Here is a 20,465-nt window from a genome sequence, read left to right as displayed (position 1 = left end):
TTCCTGCACCACCTTCCACCGTGAAGAGATATTGCCTCACCTGCACCTCATTTTTCACCTGTGTACTAAGCTGGATTTCCCACCACCGAACATCGTGTATGTGCACATACGTGTGCCTCTGTGCGGGTGTGCTGCACTCACGTCAACGCACACAGATATACCAGTGTATATATGTGTGTGTGTCTGTGTGTCTCTCACACGTGCAGCGGGAACACCCGCTCGCCCATACGTGGCCCACACAAGACGCCGGGGCATCCTCACCCCCGCTGTCGCACCCGAGGACACGCGTGTGTCCCGAAACAAACGTGCCCGCCACCCGACCCCGGCACCGCCGCCTCCCTCCATTCCCCGCCCCGCCCGGGCCGCCCCCTCCGGCTCCCGCCCCCGTGCGCCCAAATCCCGCCGGGCCGCCGCCGCTCGTCCTTTCCCGGCCTCCGCGCCCTCCTGCACCCACCGACGGCGCCATGGCCGCGCGGCAGCAGCTCGGTAACGCGGGGCGGGCGATGGCCGCGGGGAGGGTGGCCCTCAGGGGTGGTGGCGGGTGCGCCCTGCCGCCGCCGCAGTGCCCCGCAATGGCCGCCGGTTCGCTTCGGCAGGGCGGCCCCGGAAGGCGCCTCAGCGCTGGTTCCCGCGCGGGGTGCCGAGGGCGGGCGGGCGCTGTTCGTGTCCCCCGGGCCGGCTGTCCCTCGTTCCCGGCGAGCGGGAAGGCGCTGAGGCGATCGGGCCCGCGCCCTGAGGCGCCCGCCCTGAGGCCGTGGCCTCGCCTGAGGGGCGGCTTCCCCTGAGGAGAACCGCGAGGCTCTGGTGCTTCTTCCCTTCCCCTCCCCAGGCACCTGGCACCGCATAAACTCCTAAGCTACGCAGTTTGTAAAAGTTTTACTCGCTTAATCCTGTCGTTTTCTCTGTTCCGCCGCTAAAACCCAAACACTCGTGCTCTTCCCGCCTGCCAGCTTTACTCAGCGTCTCTGACAAGACCAACCTGGTGGAATTTGCGAAGAGCCTGAATTCGCTTGGCCTGGGTTTAATTGCCTCCGGAGGAACAGCCAAGTCCCTGAGGGATGCTGGCTTGCCGGTCAGGTACACACACTCCCCTGTACATCACCACCAAAAATGCTCTTTTGGGCCCTGAGGTTGCTTAAATTGTTTTCTCTGTGAACAAAAATGAGTCAAAACTGGTCTGAAAGAAGTCTTCCCTTCAAAAGCAACAACAAAAAAAAGAAAACCCTGCCCCAAAGCAAACTTCAGAACCTTTTTGTCTACGGGTCTGTTGGCTGAGGCTGAGGTGCATTACTGTGAGGAGAGATGTTGGAGCTTTTTGTTGTGATTCCTTGTCTGCCTTGAGCCAGCTTTACCTTGATGTTACCTTGATGTTCATAATCTGCCCTGAGTGCTGCTCCTCACAGCCAGGGGAAAGCTGATCTTTGCCTGGTCCTGGGACAGCACTGATGTGTCAGGAACATGTTGAAGCTCACTGGAGTTCACTGGTCACAAATAATTTTCCCAGCACAATCACTTAATGCAGATGGAACCTTTAAGTATTGTGCATCCACTGTTGGAAGAAGGTCACGTACAGTCACTGGCTGTTTTAGCCCATGATTCCGAGGAAATTTGTTCTGGTTTCTTCCATGCTGTGATTTAAAAAGCCAGCTCTGGCCAAATAAAAATGGGTTTCAGTGCAGTGATGAAAAAAATATCAATTATTTGGCAGGACAGGTGGCTGTAACTCTGTTTTTGCTCCCTGTGAACACAGTGGTTGGCTCCTGGAACACATCAGCACAAATCTACATCACTTCCAGAGCTCACTGTTACCCAGCCCTTGGCTGTGTCTCTCCAATTATTTCCTTGGCTGTGCTGTCAGTGAAGCCTGAAGCAAAGGATGCTCACATTTCCCCTTCCCTCATTATTGTTATTATGGTTCTAAACAGTCACAAGGAGTGGAGAAACTAAGCTGGGAGGAAGAGCACCTCCACATGGCCTTCCATTCTCTGTGTAAACCGTTCTGACTTGGGGTTTGCTTATCTTGGTTATTCCAGTGTATTCAAGACATAGCTGTACTGCTTAGTTGGGTGTGACCCATGAACTCTATTTCCATCCATGGGAAAAGCAGTTGTTGCCCCTTTGGTATAGGGGGGTTTTGTTGTGAAATCTGTGCATTTTCTTTGGTTTGGGTTATTCAGCCTCTAGATAAAGTCAGTATGGCACATCTGTTTCCGTGCTGTTTTCTTCTTGGGCAGAGATGTCTCGGACCTGACAGGCTTCCCTGAGATGCTGGGTGGGCGTGTGAAAACCCTTCATCCTGCAGTCCATGCTGGTATGTTTCTGTTAATACATCTTTCACTCTAAAAGAGGGCAGGGAGGGTGGGAAGGAGGAGTTGACAGATGCCTTTTTTAAGGGTTGTGTGGAAGAACTGAGTAATGAGAACAGATTTGCTCCAGGAACAGAAGGAGAGGTGAAAAGCCACCGGGTGGAGAGGTGCAGGGTGGCTGAATTACCTCCTTGTTGCTATGCTGGCATCTCTGCAGTTAGCAGAGCTCTCTCCCCGGGGCTATAAGTGACAGAGCTTCTCTGTAAATGCCTTTGCAGCGTCAGCTGCACGGAGTTTAACCTGTGGGTGGGTCTGGTGTGCAGCACAAGGAACACAACAGCATAGGCTTTAAGGGGTGATTTCTGCATGCTCTGATGTTCTCTGACTCCTCTTCAGCAGGGAGGATCTCTGATAACTGGTCTGCCTGCACCTTAATCCATCTGCTCTTTCATCTCCTGTTGCTGTGCTTCAGGTACCTCAAGTGGAACCTGTTGCCCATCGTACATGAGGGCTGGAGACAATCTCCCGTGACCCTGAACACAGGACTGTGCTGCTCCTCACACTGTGCCAGCCTGTCACCCTCATGTTTCTCTGAGTTCCTAGACCTCACCAGCCACCTGCACTGCTCATTCCCTCTTGCTTCCCTTGTCTCATAGGGCAGGTGCCCTTTTTCTCTCCCCTGAAGTCCTTGATGAGGGTTTCAGTGTTTTAAGGGTAGCAACTACCCTTAAAGCAAGTACATTGTTGAGGTTGCTGGTCAGAGTTTGTAATACTCCAGGATTTATCAATGGGGGAAGAACACCTGTTAGCATGGAATTTGAACAGCCAAAGACTGTGAAGTGGAATAAAGGAGCAGGGGCTGAGGTGCTGTCAGAACTAAAATGAAAAAGTTAAGGTAGAAAGGCCCTGAGGACAAAAGCACACTGTGAAGAGAGATGTTGAATTAAAAACCTGTTGGTGATGTAGTTCTTTTTTAATGAAGATGCACTGGATTTTTGTAACTAGGCATCCTGGCTCGCAATATTCCAGAGGATAATGCTGATATGAAGAAACAGGATTTCAGCCTTGTAAGGTAAATGTTGGGGGATGTGATGCAATCCATCAGGAATCAAAAACCAACAGCAGAGCTCAGTCAACACCAAGGAAGGGGAGCAGTAGGAATTGTAACCTCTGCACACCTCTCCTGATCTGCAGTCTCCTTTCTTTGCCCTGGCAGCACATACTGTGTATTTAAAAACACAATTTTCTACGGGCGCCTCTTCTCCACTTGTAATAAGAGAAAAGTCAAACAAGAAAATTAGGTTGTGGTTTCCACAGGGAAGTCAGAGGTCTGAATTTCTGCTGCTTCCCTGGGAAATTTGACACGTTACACACAGTCAGTGTAGGGCCACGTTACACGTGTTGCAGAGTTGAGTTCAGTACTTTTGAAGCTGGCTCATCTTCCCTCAGGTTGGTTCCATGTGTCTGATCAGATGGCAATTCCCGATTTTGAAATGCTTGCTTAGTAAATATACCCTTTGATATTTGCATAATGTTTACTGAGTTTCCACACATAAATAAAGAATAGGCATGGAAAATGGGTCAGGAACACTGTGTTTGTTCAGACAGAAAACACACAGATAAGAGACAGAAAACTTAAACTTTGAGAGCCATCTTGGGAACAAGTGAGCTGCATCCAGAAGAAACTTTCTGCACTAATGTACCAAAGTTTAGGAGTTTTTTTCAGTTTTTGTTAGAATGTGTTTGCTTAGTTCAGTCACACAGGGCAGTTGGGGGCTGTATGTAACTAACTGGTGTTAACATCCAGCAACTGCTTGTGAATAACCAGTTGTACATCAGGGAGTAGCTCCTGGTTCAGAAACAAATGGCTGAGCTGGACATAGCAAATTGTAGGTGTAGCCAGGGTGGGAGGTACGGTATGACTGTGGGCCAGAATGCATCTGGAGTTTCAAAATTACTTTTAGAAACTGAAGGATGGATTTCTGGGCTGAATTTGAAAACCTGAAATTTAAAACCACAGGAATCCTCTTAGATGGCTCAGCAGTGGTGGCTCTTCAGAGCATGCTGCATATTAAAGCAGGCTCTGCTGAATTGCAGGGGGAATAATGTGCCCTTACATCAGTGACTTATGGTGCACTTGCATCCAGACTGGTAATTTGGATTCAGGTTCTCTTGCAAAAAGCAGAAGTAGCTGATCCTCAGCAGGACTGCCTTTGCATAGTTGCATAAAATTTGCATATCTGAGTCAGCGAAGGAAAGCCTGATACTGATTGTCTTGGTTTGCACAGGTAAAAGTGTTAGTTAGCAGTGTTAAAGTCCACAGGTTCCTGATGGTTTGCAACAGGTCAGGAGCATGAATGGACTGGGGGAAGGGGACATTAGAAACAGAAGAGACAATAAAAGATAGTAAGAAATGTAGAGACGGGGGTTTCTGAAAGCCATACTTAGCATCCCTTCTGCTGGAGTTCACATGGAGTGGGAACAAAGGAATATTGTACGTTGGACACGAGGGTACTCATCACAGCAGTTCTGTGCCACACTGAGCATGCCTTGGAGTTCAATACCTTCATGTACTCAGATCAAGAGAGTAAATTAATTCTCTTGGATTAAAAACCCTGTTTGTGAAGGTCACAACAAATCCTTCTTTTCACTGCAGTTCCTGTGGCTCTGGTGGGATGGGACAGGCAAGTTATTACATCATATTTGCTGGAATACAGACCTCCTTCTAGATCTGATGGAAAAATTAATTCCAGTAAGGTCTGGTCTTAGCTTGAGAGGGAAAAGTCGATTTTCTCCCCCACTTTCATGCGCTACAGAAGCTTTCTGGCATTTGGGCTGCACACTCAGGTTTCATATATTGTTGGTATTTTAAAAGTCCAGAAGGTGATGTGTAGGTCATTTTCTGCTCTTGGAAAAGTTGTGGAAAATTAGATTGATTGTACTTCATTTGTAATGGACCTTTCTTGGGTGCTTACGCTCTTTTGAGAATTGGTGGATGCCCATTTTCAGTACTGCTGAGAGCCCATTTTGAAGTCCTTTGAAATGGCTGAGGTTGTGCACCAGAATCACTAAACATTTATATTCAGGCACATGTATTTAAAGAAGCTCTTCCTTCAGTCTGGTTGCTGTAAGCTGTGGCTCTGACATTGTTTGTTGAATGTTATAATGCACTATACCATCACTTGCCCTTGGGCTGAGCACCACTCTTGGCCACAGGATTTTATGCTGGTCCCTGATCTGAGAGACAAGGTCATAAAATCACTGGTGATTGTGCTTGCCAAGCCCAGTTTGGCACTGTTATTTCTTGATGAATAACCTAGTTTTCCCTCTCAATTCTCAGAGTTGTAGTGTGCAACCTGTACCCGTTTGTGAAGACTGTGTCTTCTCCCGGTGTGACTGTACAGGATGCAGTGGAAAAGATTGATATTGGTAAGTTGAAGGAGAGAGGAAATCTGCTTTCCAGACAGACTATGCTTCTGAACTCTGAGTGGTCTCAGCTCTTCTCTTTTTGTTTGGTGTTCTTTGCACACCCGTAAAGGAAGTCTGCTCAGGAGCTGCAAGGAGCAGGCTGAAGGCGTAGTTGGGTAAGCCTCGTTGCTTTTAAGCAATTAAAGTGTCAATAACAAGGCATGCTGCATGGGGGGCAAGTCATGCATTGCCCTAAGGAAGGAGCCTGAGGGCTCTGCTAGGACAGGCCAGGTGGACCATGCTTCCTGCTGAAACATGGAGAGCCGACTAAACCTCTATAGCAGCCTGACAGTGTAATAGAAATTTAAAAAAAAACATGAGCTTTGGAGGGCAGAGCTGAGCCACTGGAAGTGCTCTGAGAATGAGTGAGAACTTCACTGCAGGAAGCCATTAGAAGGAAAGGGGTTGGTCTGAATATGTGGGAGAGTACTCAGGACCTGTGCTGGGAAGCATGGACACCTGCATTAGCATGTTCTCTCTTGCTGCTAGTTATTAACCCCAAAGGCTTGCTGTGCCTTCACTGCAGCATCTCTGCTTGGCAGCCTGTGAACAGCACGGGCACAGTTCTGTGCCATGTGGTTGGATTGGGATTGGATTTTCTTGCAGTAGTTTAGTCCAAATGATGCCCAGCAGAGCTCTCTATTAAATGTTTTATGGAGTAATACTTGCTCTGCATGAAGCAATGCCAGCCTCTACTTTTCCTTTGCAGCAGCCTAGTATCTTGTATGATTTAAAGAGTTGCAATAGCAGTGCAGTCAGACTGAAGGGAGAAGTGTGGCACTTTATCTCACACAGAGGACCTGGGCAAGATTCATTATTATTTGCAGAGACATTTGGGAACCTTTGTTGTGTGGCAGTGTGAAAGCAAATCTTTCTGCAGACCCAGTGTGCAGAGGATGGTGGTTAAGCCACGTGTGGGGTCAGCCAGCTTCTTTGGGATGTGGCTGTGCTGTTGGAAGACATTCTTGCCCCAGTGTCTTAGGTTGGAAATTTCAAATCAAGACACCCCACATCCTGTTCCCTTGTCCCTGCAGCTCTGCCTGGGTGTGCCAAGCCCAGTCAGTGTGCACCTTCACCAGCAGGTTGAGTCAAACCCACCAGCCTTGAGCATTTTGAAGAGCACTCACCCCTCTCTGTGCTGGAGGGAGGGGACACATTCATGTGCACAAAGGAGCGATGGTGCTCGTCCCTTCCTGGCCTCAGCCACCGTGCCTCCTGGTTGTGCTGTGTCCAGGAGGGAAGTGCTCCACGCCTGTGCCCCTCTCTTGCAGGGGGCGTGGCCTTGCTGCGGGCAGCTGCCAAGAACCACGCCCGTGTGACAGTCCTGTGTGACCCTGCAGACTACGCTGCGGTAGCTAAAGAGATGGCAGCCTCAAGGGACAAAGACACTGCCATGGAAACCCGGCGGCTGCTGGCACTCAAGGTTGGTCACGTTTTCCTGCCGTGAAGGGCTGGGCCAGGCTCGTGTTGAAAGAGGTTCTTTACCTCTTTAAACACCAAATCCTCTGTAAGTTGATGTTTCTGAGTTGCCAAGTGTCCCCCGTTGTGTCCCCAGGCCTTCACCCACACTGCCCAGTACGATGCAGCCATCTCTGACTACTTTAGGAAGGAGTACAGCAAGGGAGTGTCGCAGCTGCCCCTGAGGTACGGCATGAATCCTCACCAGAGTCCTGCGCAGCTCTACACCACGAGCCCCAAACTGCCCCTGACAGGTGAGGCCTCGGCTCTGCTGGCCTACAGGGAGCTCTGGGATAGCTGGGAATGGAGGTGCTGGACAAGTCTTTGAAACTGAAAGACCATCTTGTACCTTAGTGCAGGGGATGGCCAGCAGTGTCCTCACAGCTGCTTTATTACTGAGTGGCACTAACTTCACAGTTAAAAGTTGAGCTGTATGAGACAGGAATGCTGCTCTGTTGAGCTCCACAAGACCAGTTGCAGTTCCATGTTTTCTGTTGCTGTAGGATTGTGTGTCCAAGATGCTTTGAACAGATGTATGTAGTGTACTTTCTGCATGACATTAGATCCAGATTTTGCAAAGGAAAACCTCATCATCCTTTTAAGATGCTTTTCTACTTGCAATTTTCTTTGTTTAGTATCTTCCCCATTTTTTTTGTGTCACTATTTACTCTGCCTAGAAACCAAGCTGTTTTTCTCTAGGTTAGAATTGATTTTGTTCTTTTTTTTTGGTTTTTCTTTCTTTGATGGATTTGAGCCAGGGTTTATTACCTTGGGTTTGTAGAATGCTGCTTCTGCTGATGGTGGCAGCAGGAAGGGATACTAGTTCCACTTGGAAATTTGGGACAGGTCTGGTGTATCTCTGCCACTTGCCACAGCGTTGTTTTAGTGAGGGAAAACCCCTGTTTTGGAAGGAAAGTCTGGCTACTCTTGTTCTTGAGACTGCTTTCAATGTGTGTGGGCATTGTCCTGCTGAATAAGCAGTGAAGCTTTGTGTTGCAGCATTTTCCCCATTTCAACTCTGAGACCTCTTAGGAAGCTTTTCGATTCCTGCACTGGAGGTTGATTTGCTTGCAAGTCTGCCTCCCAGTATGGCAGCAGAACAGTGCTATGCTCACTCTTCCTGGATGTGGATTATTGTTGAAATTATCTTTTCTCCTCCAGTCTCCTCAAATGTTCCCAGTGCTGCCATGTCAGTACAAGCAGTTCTTCTTTCAGGGCCAGAAAGAACACTTCGAGAGTAGACTTTTAAATGGCCCTTACTCTTGGTGTGGATTTCTGGGCACTCCACCAGTTGTTGAGGAGCCAGGGTCATTGAACAACAACAGTTTGTAGTGATTTCAATGCTCTCTGGGGAAATCCTTTGTGCTGGCTCTCCAGGCTTTGGGGAGAGGGGTTTGCCTGCTTTAACGTGTCTGTGTGCTGTGTTTGCAGTGATGAATGGCTCTCCCGGGTTCATCAACCTCTGCGATGCCCTCAATGCCTGGCAGCTGGTGAAGGAGCTCAAGCAGGCGCTGGGCATTCCGGCCGCAGCCTCCTTCAAGCACGTCAGTCCCGCAGGTAGGCTGGGCCCTGCTCCCCGCCCCCGGCCGTGGGGGCAGGTCCTGGGGCAGGCAGCCGCAGCTGGAGTGCCCTGGCTCGTGTTTCCCACTAGGTGCTGCTGTTGGAGTTCCGCTCAGCGAGGAGGAGGCCCAAGTGTGCATGGTGCACGACTTCCACAAGACCCTGACGCCCTTGGCCTCTGCCTATGCCCGGAGCAGAGGTGAGGGCTCCAAATAACCACAGCAAACCAGCCTGTCCAAAGAGCTGAGCTCGGGGCTCAGCACCTGAGCAGCATCCTCAGCTCTTGCCCTGCTCTTCCCTTTGCATCACACTCCTCCTCCAGAGGGGTTTTCTCCGTAAGGATCTTCCTGATTGCCTATTGGAAGTTGCTTTCCAAGAGAGCAGCCCTTGTATATGGTTTCAAAGAGCTGAAGCTAGTTTGGATTCTGTTCCTTGGTGAATATAGAAGCCCTGTAAGACGATATATTTTTATATTTAAATTTGTACATACACACACACACACACACACAAAAACACACACATATATATATATATATGGGGCTTTGACTAAAGGATCTGGATAAACAGCAGTGCTGGTAGCACACTCAGCATTGGGCTGCTCAGGAATATTTAACATGAGTAGGGATGCTTCTGTCTGATATTTGATGGGTGATTCTTTTATGCTCTTGTACTGCAGAGCTCACAAAAAAAAAAGCTAACAAAAATAAACAAAATCAGCTTCCTCTGCTTAGCTGAGATACTTTGCTATGTGTCTCATTTTCCATGGCATTCCTAGAAAATCTGCACAGATTACAAAAAACAAGGCAGACTTGATAAGGAGCATGCTGGCTTGGGTTCATTTTTCACAGACCACCTTTGAATGTTGCTCTCACAAAACCATTGCATGGTTGCTAGAAAAACAAACCCTTAGAATGGCAGGGACAGAAGAATTGACCTTCCTGAGTAGTGGAGCATTTGTGATGGGAATTGATTTCCCCTTAGCTATGCCATTAAATAGAAAATACTTATTTTAAAACAAAAGAAGAAAAAAATTGCCACATTTCTGGATCTGCTTTCTTGCAGGAAAAGCCAGGTGGGAGTATAGCCATCTAAAAGCTTTCCTCTTTTTCCAACTGTCTCCCATCTAAAATCTTTCTGTGTCATCCTTGCTTCTCCTTGTCCTCCTGCCACCAAGGGTACAGCTGGGCTGCTTGCAGTGCTGGAGGTAGTCATTACAGAGTTAGAGCTTTGACAGAGGCAGTGAAGAAGGAAGAATATCTGAACTATGGGAATATATAAAGGTCCATGTGTTTGAGGTAGGATTTTTCATCCTCATTGCTTTTATGGCCTCTTTTTTGGTTATTTTTGCTGTGGGATTAAATTCTTAGCTCTCACAGCAATTGGTAGACTGTAGGAGTGAAGAGTTTCTTTGTCTGATGCTGAAGTGTGACAAATGAGTAAAATCAGGATTTTTCAGGTGCTGATCGGATGTCCTCTTTTGGTGACTTCATTGCCCTGTCTGATGTCTGTGATGTGGCTACTGCCAAGATCATCTCCAGAGAGGTCAGTGACAGCAGCAAATCAGTCCAGGGTATCAAGGAGAATCATTTCACATGCAGCCATTGGTTTGTAACAGCCTTTTTGTTGGAAATAGACCATTTTACCAGGAAGACTTTTACTGGGCCATTTGTTTAATCCTCTGATCTGGAGTGCAGAATTTACACCAGTCTTTTGATGCTTTTTTTTTTTTTTTTTCTCTGCCAATTATCATTTGGGTGTGTGCTGGAGCCTGTGAAATAGCAGAGCTGGCAATGCTGCTTTCCAAAAGGTGATTGCAGATCTCTGGAAAGGAGCCCTGGTTAGGCTGTCACAAGTGTCTGGTTGAGCAGCTGTCAGGGGAGAAGTGAAGGACTTGGAATGCTGATGGCCAGCCCCTTGCCCAAGGCAGGAATTTGGAAATAGGTTGCTACCTGTCACTTACATGTAGGCTCAGCCACTTCCCAGGCTGTGCTTTTTCCTTAGAATCACAGAATCTTTTAGGTTTGGAGCAACGTGGTCTAGTGGGAGGTGTCCTTGTCCACAACTGGAGGGTGGAGTGAGGTGGCCTTTTCCAAAACAAACCATTCTGTGATTTTATGATGCCAAGCAAATGAAAGAGCATATTTAGCTGGTTTGTGAGGGTAACTTTTGGTACAGTGCTGCTGAAAATGAAAAAAACCTCACCCACACTGTAAGGCACAAATGTGGATGTTGTGTATTGCTTCACAGCGCTGATGAATGTAAACTCTGTTTCCGTGCTCTTAACAGCTTTTTTCCCAGGGTTTTTGCCTCCTCAGGAGTGTCACTGTTTGAAATGAGGATTTATTGGATTTTATGCCACATTTACTGTTAGGGTTGAGAAGTGGGGATGTCATGGTCAAGCTGTTTCCCCCTGGAGGAGGATATTAGTTACTAGCTCCATTCTGATTAGAGGGATGGGAGGTGCTTTTTAATAACTTCTGCCAAGAGCTCACAATGCTCTGCTGGTTTTTGTTTCCAGGACTGAAACCCATACTGTAACCGTGCTTTTGCTGTTGTAGGATACAGACAGACCCCAAGAGAGGTGTGTCTTCAGTGCAGGAAATGGCTGGTGCAGCTTTCAGGCTTAGCCCCCGATTCATTTTTCTCCTGTGGAAGCTGAAATCTCTGTGTGTTGCAGGTATCTGATGGTGTGGTGGCTCCTGGCTATGAGGAAGAAGCTCTCAAAATCCTTTCCAAAAAGAAGAATGGTGCTTACTGTATCCTCCAGGTTTGTACCCCTGCTCCAGTCAGGGATGAAGCTGGAAGCACAGACACTTTGGACCTGAGATATGCACCTTCACATGCTGCAGCCAGCATGCTTGTCAGGCAATATTAATATTGTGTGGTCAAGTCAGTGTCAGGTTGCCTTCCTAGTTCCTGCAGTGGTTATTGGAACTCCAGAATCACCCAGTTTTGGTGAACATGACTCATGGATCACAGATTGCTGTCATGTCCTATTTCTGCTGCCTCTGAGAGACAAATGAGCAAAGAACTTCACTGTAGCATCACAAAAAGAAAATCCAAGGCTTAGCTGAAGTTGCAGTTGTAGTGTAGCTGCCAGGGGAGCTGGAGAAGATGGCTCAGGAGCTTCAGGCAAGAAAGAATGAAATTGCAGACAGTCTTGGCAGCTGATTACCTCCTGGAATTCAATTAGCTTTGCAAGGATGAGGTCATCCATTGGTGAAGCGTGTATCTTCAGGGCTGAATGCAGAGCAATGCTAAGGAAAGTTGGTCTAAAACATTTCAGTGGATTAGGAAAACCACATAAAGCGTGTGCACGCTCCTATTTTGAGCCGGTCACCTTAGTCTGGGTTGTTTCCTGTCTGAAACCTCAGCTAGGGCTCCCAAAATTCTGAATAAGGCCATGCATGGGTGGACCTGAGTGCAGTGTCACAGTTCCAGTTAACCTGATCCCTGGGCTGGTGTAAATTAATTGTGCTTCCAGCTGGGATGGAGATGTGCCCCAAGAGTGCAGCTGTGGAAAGAATCACATTCACTGTTCCTTGGATGTCACAGAGGGCTGGGAGTTGTAGCTTGAGGCATATAGGAAGCAGCTCCAAATATTCCTTCCTGCCTTCCTCTGGAAGGCTCTGTATGTGTGTGCATGTTTTTCCCCTTTGTGTGGAAACTGGGAGACTGTAGGTTTTGATCTAAAAGTGCTTTATTGGGCTGTCTTTGGCTTTCAGATGGATCCCCACTATGAGCCCGATGACCTGGAGGTCCGAACCCTCTACGGCCTGAACCTGATGCAGAAGAGGAACAACGCGGTCATCGACCGGTCGCTGTTCAAGAACATTGTCACCAAGAACAAAAATGTGAGTGTGGGAGATAAATGAGCTTAAAGACACAGGGAATGAAGGAGCTGCTGTGCCTTCATCAAGGAATTTACCACTGGGCAATTTCAAGAGCTCCTAAAATATTTTAATGAGGTTTAACTGGCTTTTAGTGAACAATGCAGTGGGCTTTCTGGACCTAATATATTTGGGTAAATCAAGATAGCTTTCCTTTCTTTTGAGTCCTTGGATAAATAAGAGGAGATGGACCTTTCCCATTATCTCAGACTACCACAATATTTATAAATACTCTTGGTAAACAAGAAGCTACCGTGCAATTTTTTATGGTGAAACAGCCATGTGCTAAGGATCCATCACATCTCCTGACTCATTGTTTACCTCACCCTTTTGTGTGCATGGTGTTGTATAAACTCTGGCCTGGCTGCCATTGCTCAGCAATTAGAGACCACATCACCAGAAAGTTTTCAGTGATTTCCTTGTCTCTGATCTCATTCTCATTAAAAAACCAGACATTAATGAGCACACGATTAGTCATGGGCTCAGAAGCAAATTCAGATATTGGGGTAATAATAATTTTCCTAAATTAGGAATGGAACTTAAAAATAATACAGATTTTGGGAGCCATTCTGATTGTTGTGGTCCTGGCTTTTTCCTGTGAGCACATCTGATGACAGTAAATGCAGAGTTTTTAGGCTGAAGGCCAGTATGGAACCCACTGAGATTGAGTCTTACCCCTGAGAGTTGGGAGATCAGCTGCCAAACCAATCATTCATGGGTTTTAATCTAAACAAAATTTGCTGGTAATTGACCAAATGAGGGTATTTTTAGCTACCTTGTTTTCCCTGTGTGCGCTTCAGTAACTGTGATGGCTGGGGTGCAGCGTGGGTGTCAGGCTGGTGTTGACAGTGGTGCTCTGTTCCAGCTGCCCGAGGCCGCTGTCCGGGACCTGATCGTGGCCAGCATCGCTGTCAAGTACACCCAGTCCAACTCGGTCTGCTACGCCAAGGATGGGCAGGTAGGGAGCTGCAGCAGGGCTTCCCCAGCCCACTGCTCACAGGCAGGCCTGGAAAACCCTCCAGCACACGGGGAGCTGCTGAACAGGGCCAGAGGGGCTGCCCTGCACTGGTGCTGTGCTTCTCAAGAGGCTGCTTCAAAACCTTGCTGCCATTTTTTCTTGATAATGGCAGGGCTGGCTCTTTTGTTGGTGGGGTTGGAAAAGCTCTTACATGCTTCTGCACTGTGGCCTTGAGTCATTTCTTTCTAACTACTCTGTTCTTTCACATCATTTTTGTCAGGGAGTGTTGTAGTCAGTGTAGAACCTTAGGAAATTACAGTAGGTTTCTCAGCTGGATTCTGACTGTCCAAATGCTTCTTTGTTTTCACTTTTTCCTTAGAAAGATGGGATATGCTCTTTTTTTTTCCACCCCTCTGTGGCAAAAAAAATCTTCTGTTCTCCCTGATTATATTTTTTTCAAAAGCTGATGATGGATGTTGGAATTTTTAGGGCCATTATCAAATGTGTAATTGAGATTATGAATCTTATGGTCACACAGTGGTTTTGGGCTAGAAAGGACCTTAAAGCCCATCTTATTCCAGCCCCTGCCATAGGCATGGACACCTTCTGCTATCCCAAGCCCTGTCCAGCCTGGCCTGGAACAATTCCAGGGATCCAGGGGCAGCCACAGCTTCTCTAGTCAACCTGTGCCAGGGCCTCAGCACCCTCACAGGAAAGAATTTCTTCCTAATATCTAACCTAAACTTCCACTCTTTCAGTTTGAATCTTGAATTTTAAAAAAGTCCATTCTTTCCAAGTTGGCACCAGGTATTCAGCCTAAATAATTTATCTAAAAGTCAGTGTAAAAGCATTGAAAGTTGTATTGTTGCCCAGCAGATCATTCTTGTAATGGTGCTGTTCTGCTGGCTCTTTGCTCTCCATGGAAGTTTTTCAGTAGGCCTGGATTAATATAGAAGACAAATACAGAGAATGTTTTTGAGCTTTGGTACATCATAAATCAGCAAAATGGATCAAAGCGTGAACCCTACAGGTAGGGACTGAGACTGAGCTGCAGTGCTCTCCCTGCATTGGCTCTGATGTGTTTGTCAGGTTGTTGGTACAGCCTGAAAAGGCTGCAGTGTTGTCTCACAGGACTTCCTGGGGTCGTGTGCTGTGTGGTTCCTCAGATGATGTCTCTGGAGATCCAGCATTTGTCTTTTATTCTGCTTTATGTTGGGTTGTTTTTTGGTTTTTTTCTCCTTTTAAATGATTCTCTGCAGTCAGCAGTGTTAGATCTCATAGCCCCAGAACAAAGGTGTCCCTGTCTTTGCTCCTTTCCCCTCACCACAGCAGCAATTTCCAATTTCCCCAGTGCTTTTGCAAGTCTGGGCTGAGCGTGGTGCTGCAGATGTTTCCAGAGTGTGTGTGGTAATGGATGTACCATATGGAAAGGAGAGGGCAGGAGGGAGCAGGCAGAAGCAGCCTGGGCAGGCAGGGATTCAGCTGGCTGGGCTGCAAAGGTGGCTTGCAGATTTTCATGTGGAAAGCACCTTCCACATTGCTGCTCTTCATCTGCTCTTCCAGGGTCTGCCCTGGTTTGGGTTACATGAGCCGAGCCTGGGAAGTCCAGCTTGCTTTCCAGGGGTTAGTTCAGCCTCACAGCATCCCTGAGAAGTGGGGATGCCTAGGAAAGCTCTGGTGTATGAGACATCCAGAATGGGTTCAGGAATGGATCAGCCCCTCCAGCAGGGTAGCTGTGCATTCCAGGAAAGTGTGGAGTGGGAAGCATTTCTAGACCTGAGTGTCACTTCATTTGCAGGAAACCAGCTGCCACTAATTGCAATAAACACTTCTGCTTGTTCTGGCTGACTTTTAGCTTGTACCACGTTGATTTACACTTGCTTTAATGACACCATCGTGTTTTAAATTAGCAATTTAAACAACTTCTTTCTTTATTCTCTGTATGGTAGCATAAAACAAACCTGTTAATTTGCCTTATGCTGTCCCAGTGACTTCCCTGTTTTGTTTGTTTTCCCAATGGTCAAGTCCTTTATTAGAGTTTTATATTTCCAAGTGTCTTTAGGGTTTTTGTTTTCATTCATTATCCAGGGTAAATCTGAGTAAACCCAGACCAGTCTGGATCATTTTGCAAGAATCCTTTGGGCATTATCCATCTCATCCACTCTGTGCTGTTGCACAGGATTCCAGCTATGGAGTGTGTTTGACTCTCCTGTGAACCAAAGTGTTTTTAGTCAAGTAATTCTTAATTTTCACCCAATCTTTTTTCTATTAAGTGATAGTTTTGGGATTTTTTTCTACTCACCCTGTGCTGCTGTCTCCTTTCGCTGCTCACACTTAATAGGCTCTGCTTAAGCACTTTTGGATTCCCAGGAGATTAGGCTCTGAAAGAAACATAATTAATTTTTGTGTAGGAAAGGGGGGGAATGGCTCCTTTGTGGAGGATATTGAAGGTTTGGCTGTGGTTTTTTGTGGGGGAAGGGCACCATGTGGGGCAGGGATGATGAGGTGTAGGAAGAAGGATTTTATAAAGTGAAAAAGGCAGGGAATAGGTACAGGCCAGCGTGAGGGGAGATGCAGGTACAAGTCTAGAGGTTGCTTTATTAAGCAGAAGCTCAGCCTACTGATTTTTCTTCTTTAAACCAGAAATTCCAGCCTGGTTTGAGGAAATCTTCCCCAGCAGTGTTCCATCAAAACCTGTGCTTTTAAAAAAGGCAAAGCAATGGCTTGAACCAGTGTTACAGATAAACCTCTGCAGATGTGGGGATGCTTGTGAAGAACTTACAGGCTGCATCACTTTGATCAACTGAAATACAAAGTCCCTGCCATTTTGGAGTCGTTGAATACAAGCCAAAATTTAGTTAGTCATATCTTGACAAAATTTAGGTCACAAAAAAAGTGAAATACTTTGAGTGGTTCACAGAGGAAAGGAGAAAGCTCTTCAGAAAGGTTCTTGGATGCTGACAGGAAGCAGAGCACCCTATTCTATCACAGGAGTGCCATGCCACAGCTCACAAGGACATGATGAAGACTGAGACATCATTCTGTCTGGGAAAGGACACAGGACATCCCACGTATTAGAAACTTGGGAATGTTTAATGGAATTTTGGCCCCTGCTAGCAGCAGTCAGTCTGGGGTACTCTCCAACATCTGCATCCCCAGCTAAAAATTTCTGCCTTAGCCTAGCCTTGCTAGTCCCACTCTGCAGGGCTGGGTGGCAGTTCCTGGTGTGCTGTGGAACACAGCCAGCCCTCTCCTTGGTGCAGGGAGGGAGGATAAACCTCTGTGGAAGTGATAACACCAGTGTGACGCTGCTATCGAGCTCCTTTGGGTCCAGGGTCCCTTGGAAGTGTAAGTGGGTGGGTTGAGAGCAGAGGTTGGACATCAGCAGTGTTTGTCAGGGGCAAGGTGCCACTAAACTGTAAGAAACTTTGTGTCTGTTCAGTGTTTGTGGTACCACCAATATCCCTGTGGCTTTATGGTTTATTACACACTGTGACTGCAGTTATGGCTGAGCAGATTATATCTGATAGCAGCCCAAGCTTCCCAAGCCTTTCATTTGCTCCTTGGGGGAACAGGATCCAGCAGAGTGTTTTATGGTTCTGGTAAGAGGTGAAGTCACTGTGTCTCGATGAATGGGAAGACAAATGAGTCATTCCTTTGAGGGCAGCCTGCTACTTATGGCTTTACCAGCTGTCCCAGTCTGAGCTGGAAATGCATGGCCAGCACCTCAAGCCTCAGCACTGTGTCCTGAAGAAAGTCTGGGGAACAGCTCAGCTGTGGCTGAGCAGGAAATGATGGGAGAGACTTGTTTTCTGTCAGATCTCCAGACTGGAATGGCAGGAGCTGTCCATAGCCACAGGATGGACAAAAGTTACCAGCCCAAATCTGACAGGCAGCCCCTGGTGCCTGGGTCTGGCTGCAGAAGCTGAGCCAGTGCTGTATTTTCATAGCAGCTTCCTTGACATAAAACTATAGTGTGGATTTGGCTTATCTGTTAGAGATCAAGCACAAGTGCTATTTAAGGGGGTTAGCAGCAGCTGTTTCAAAAAACCTGGATTCTGGCAGATGGCAGCATAGGAGCTGTGTGGTAGCTCCAGGGCCTTGACAATTCACGGATGTAACAGTGCCACTGACCAGCATTCCTGAGTGAGCAGTGGGTTTACTTCCTTACCAGCTTTGCCAGACAAACTGCCCCTCATCCACCGCACCTCTCAGCTGATGTGGTTAAGCTGTGTGTGCCTGACTCAGCAGAGAGATGGTGTTTGGGTGACCTGGGCTCAGGTGTTAACACTGTGACTGAAGTGCCTCTTTCCAGAAGAGGCAGGAAGCCATACTTGTGTCACTCTCCTGAGGTTAAGGCTTTGACTCTGATGGCTGGGGCCGTGTTATTTAGAAGGGTGAAAGAACATCAGTGTTCTGAGCGTGACTGTCAGCTCCAAAGAGCTGTAGAAGTTAGCAGGGCAGACAGCTGGCCCTGTAACCAGTTTACAGGATCAGGAATGCAGGCATTCCCCCACTAATCACCTACACCTTCTCACCTTGGGTGGGGAGCAGCTAAGCTGGGGGAGGTCTTTCCTGGCAGCGTGTCTGGGGTGCAGCCGTGGCTCTGATGCCTGTGCGCTGTCCCGCTGTGCTCCAGGTGATCGGGATCGGCGCGGGGCAGCAGTCCCGGATCCACTGCACGCGCCTGGCCGGGGACAAGGCCAACAACTGGTGGCTGCGGCACCACCCCCGCGTGCTGGCCATGAGGTTCAAGGCGGGCGTGAAACGGGCCGAGATCTCCAACGCCATCGATCAGTACGTCACCGACACCATCGGAGAGGTGAGGGCTGCCACGGCTTCCCTGCAGCACAGCTCCTGCCACTCCAGCTCTGTGTGCGGGTTATAGCTGGGGTGTGCTGTAATGGGTGACTCCAGAGCTGGGCCATCCTGGGCCCAGGATGGTGATCCATCCCCCCAAGGTCATTTACTGGCCCCGTGGCAAAGTGTCCTGATTTGCCCCTCCCATACTGTACCCACAGCCCCGGGAGCTGCAGCCTGCCCTGTGCCTCAGTGAGCAGCTTGGCTTCAGCTTCTGGTTCTTCCCAGCAGTGAGGATGGGTTAAAGCTCCAGCTGATGCTCCAGTTCTCCCTGCCCTGTCTGTGGCTCCTTCTCACACAGAGATGTTTGTTTGTGTGGCACTTTGGATTCTCAGAATCCCTCTGACATCCCCATTACAGGCCACAGTGAGACAACAAAATAGTATGTCCTTTTTAAGTATCAAAAGCCAAGAGCTGGATTAGGGGCCTTGTGAATCACCTTGTGAGCAGTTGCTTATTTAAAGGGGTAAGAACTATATCAGTTGCTGTTTGAGAAGGTGAATCATAAACTGAGCTGCCATTGGTCATGGGTTAAGTCATCTACCAGATACCTGCTGGCATTTATGGAGCAGCACACTGCAGGCAGAGCATCTTGGAATTGAGGAGGGAGAGAACGAAGCCGTCACGTCCTGTGGTGAGGAGAGGGAAGGAGTTAAAAGGCTGCAGAAAGGCCTGATGGTGGTGGTGTGTTTCAAATCCCCTGGCATGAGGTTCCCAGCAGCAGAGTCATGGAGCAGAAATCCTGGGATCAGTGGAAAGCCATCACTCATCCCCTTGGCAGGGAACTGGGGGAGCTGTGTGCTCTGGGGCTGAGCTGGCTTCTCGTGCCTGCAGGATGAGGACCTGGTGAAGTGGCAGGCCATGTTTGAAGAGGTGCCCAAGCAGCTGACGGAAGCAGAGAAGAAGCAGTGGATTGCCAAGCTCTCTGATGTGTCCCTCAGCTCCGATGCCTTCTTCCCTTTTAGGGATAACGTCGACAGAGCCAAGAGGGTAAGGCCATGGCAGGGCCAGGAGGCTGGGGTGGCTCCAGGGGAATGGCTGTGCAGCCTGAGCATGTCCTTTTCATTCTGTGTGTGTGCACTGCTGAGCAAAATCCCTGCACTAGGATAGCAGATCCTGGGAAGGATGTTCCTGGTGGTTACAGCTCTCACATGGACAGTAATTATCCAGTCATTGCTCATTTTGTTGATTTGGGATGAATAGAGGATTAAGTTTATTAAGCCATTTAGGAATATCAAGCCAAGGCCTGTTGCTTCCAAAGGAACAATTTTAGGCTTGTTTCTGAGCAGCAGAGAGAACTTCCTGCTCCCTTAAGGAGCGTCTTTGGGACTGGACGCCTTTGTTCAGTGGGATGTGGATGAAAAACGGACTGCCAGCTCCTACTGGGGGGGGATTTTGGGTTTCCATCCTCTGATCCTCTGACTCCTCCTGTGTGCAGAGTGGAGTGCAGTTCATCGCTGCCCCGTCGGGCTCGGCTGCCGACGACGTCGTGATCGAGGCCTGCAACGAGCTGGGGATCACCCTCATCCACACCAACCTCCGTCTGTTCCACCACTGAGCCCTCTCTGGGCACAGCCTCTCCAGCAGCCAAATGTCACTGGTGTGACTGGGAGGCCCCTGCAGCCTGTGCTTAGCAAGAGTTGGTCACGCTGAAGAGGCCTTTCCCCGTGTTCAGAGAGAAGGAAGAGAGGTACAAGTTGGCTTCCAGTGTAGAAAATCAGTGTCTTTTGCAAATAAACATACAGTTGTTAGCTACGTGCTGTCTGTGTGGTCCCTGTCACCCAAATTCTGTGTTCTCAGGAAAAAGGTTTATTTTTGAGGTAGGTTTTGTGGTCCAGATTCTACTAATTCAATAGATGGCCTGTGGAATTATGTGAAAGCCTGGCTTCTGCTCAGCTTCTCATGGAACTGATAAAGATCTGCATTGTCCTGAACTAAGTTGGCCTGGTAGGGTTTTTTTGGGTC

General features: G+C 48.2%; 1 protein-coding gene across 1 annotated transcript; it reads left to right on the top strand.

Annotated features, from left to right (window-relative positions):
* The first annotated feature begins 379 nt into the window (after positions 1-379).
* Positions 380-20,255, top strand: ATIC (5-aminoimidazole-4-carboxamide ribonucleotide formyltransferase/IMP cyclohydrolase). Its single transcript, XM_053947608.1, has 16 exons — positions 380-486; positions 951-1,077; positions 2,235-2,311; positions 3,312-3,378; positions 5,647-5,735; positions 7,046-7,197; positions 7,330-7,486; positions 8,664-8,789; positions 8,884-8,991; positions 10,249-10,334; positions 11,470-11,559; positions 12,518-12,646; positions 13,548-13,640; positions 18,280-18,462; positions 19,335-19,490; positions 19,939-20,255. The coding sequence occupies exons 1-16, from the start codon at positions 465-467 to the stop codon at positions 20,056-20,058; spliced, it is 1,782 nt and encodes a 593-aa protein (XP_053803583.1). The 5' UTR covers positions 380-464; the 3' UTR covers positions 20,059-20,255.
* The last annotated feature ends 210 nt before the right edge of the window (positions 20,256-20,465 follow it).

Source organism: Vidua chalybeata, chromosome 7 (assembly GCF_026979565.1).
Source record: "Vidua chalybeata isolate OUT-0048 chromosome 7, bVidCha1 merged haplotype, whole genome shotgun sequence".
Taxonomy (NCBI): domain Eukaryota; kingdom Metazoa; phylum Chordata; class Aves; order Passeriformes; family Viduidae; genus Vidua; species Vidua chalybeata.
The sequence above is the reverse complement of the archived record's forward strand: the minus strand, read 5'-3'. Positions and strand labels throughout refer to the sequence as shown.

Excerpts from the sequence above, each read along its gene's own strand:
- ATIC (XM_053947608.1), top strand. The coding sequence starts at position 465 with ATGGCCGCGCGGCAGCAGCTCG. Across the intron at positions 7,487-8,663 it reads CCCCAAACTGCCCCTGACAG|TGATGAATGGCTCTCCCGGG; the intron begins GTGAGGCCTCGG and ends CTGTGTTTGCAG. Across the intron at positions 8,992-10,248 it reads TGCCTATGCCCGGAGCAGAG|GTGCTGATCGGATGTCCTCT; the intron begins GTGAGGGCTCCA and ends AGGATTTTTCAG.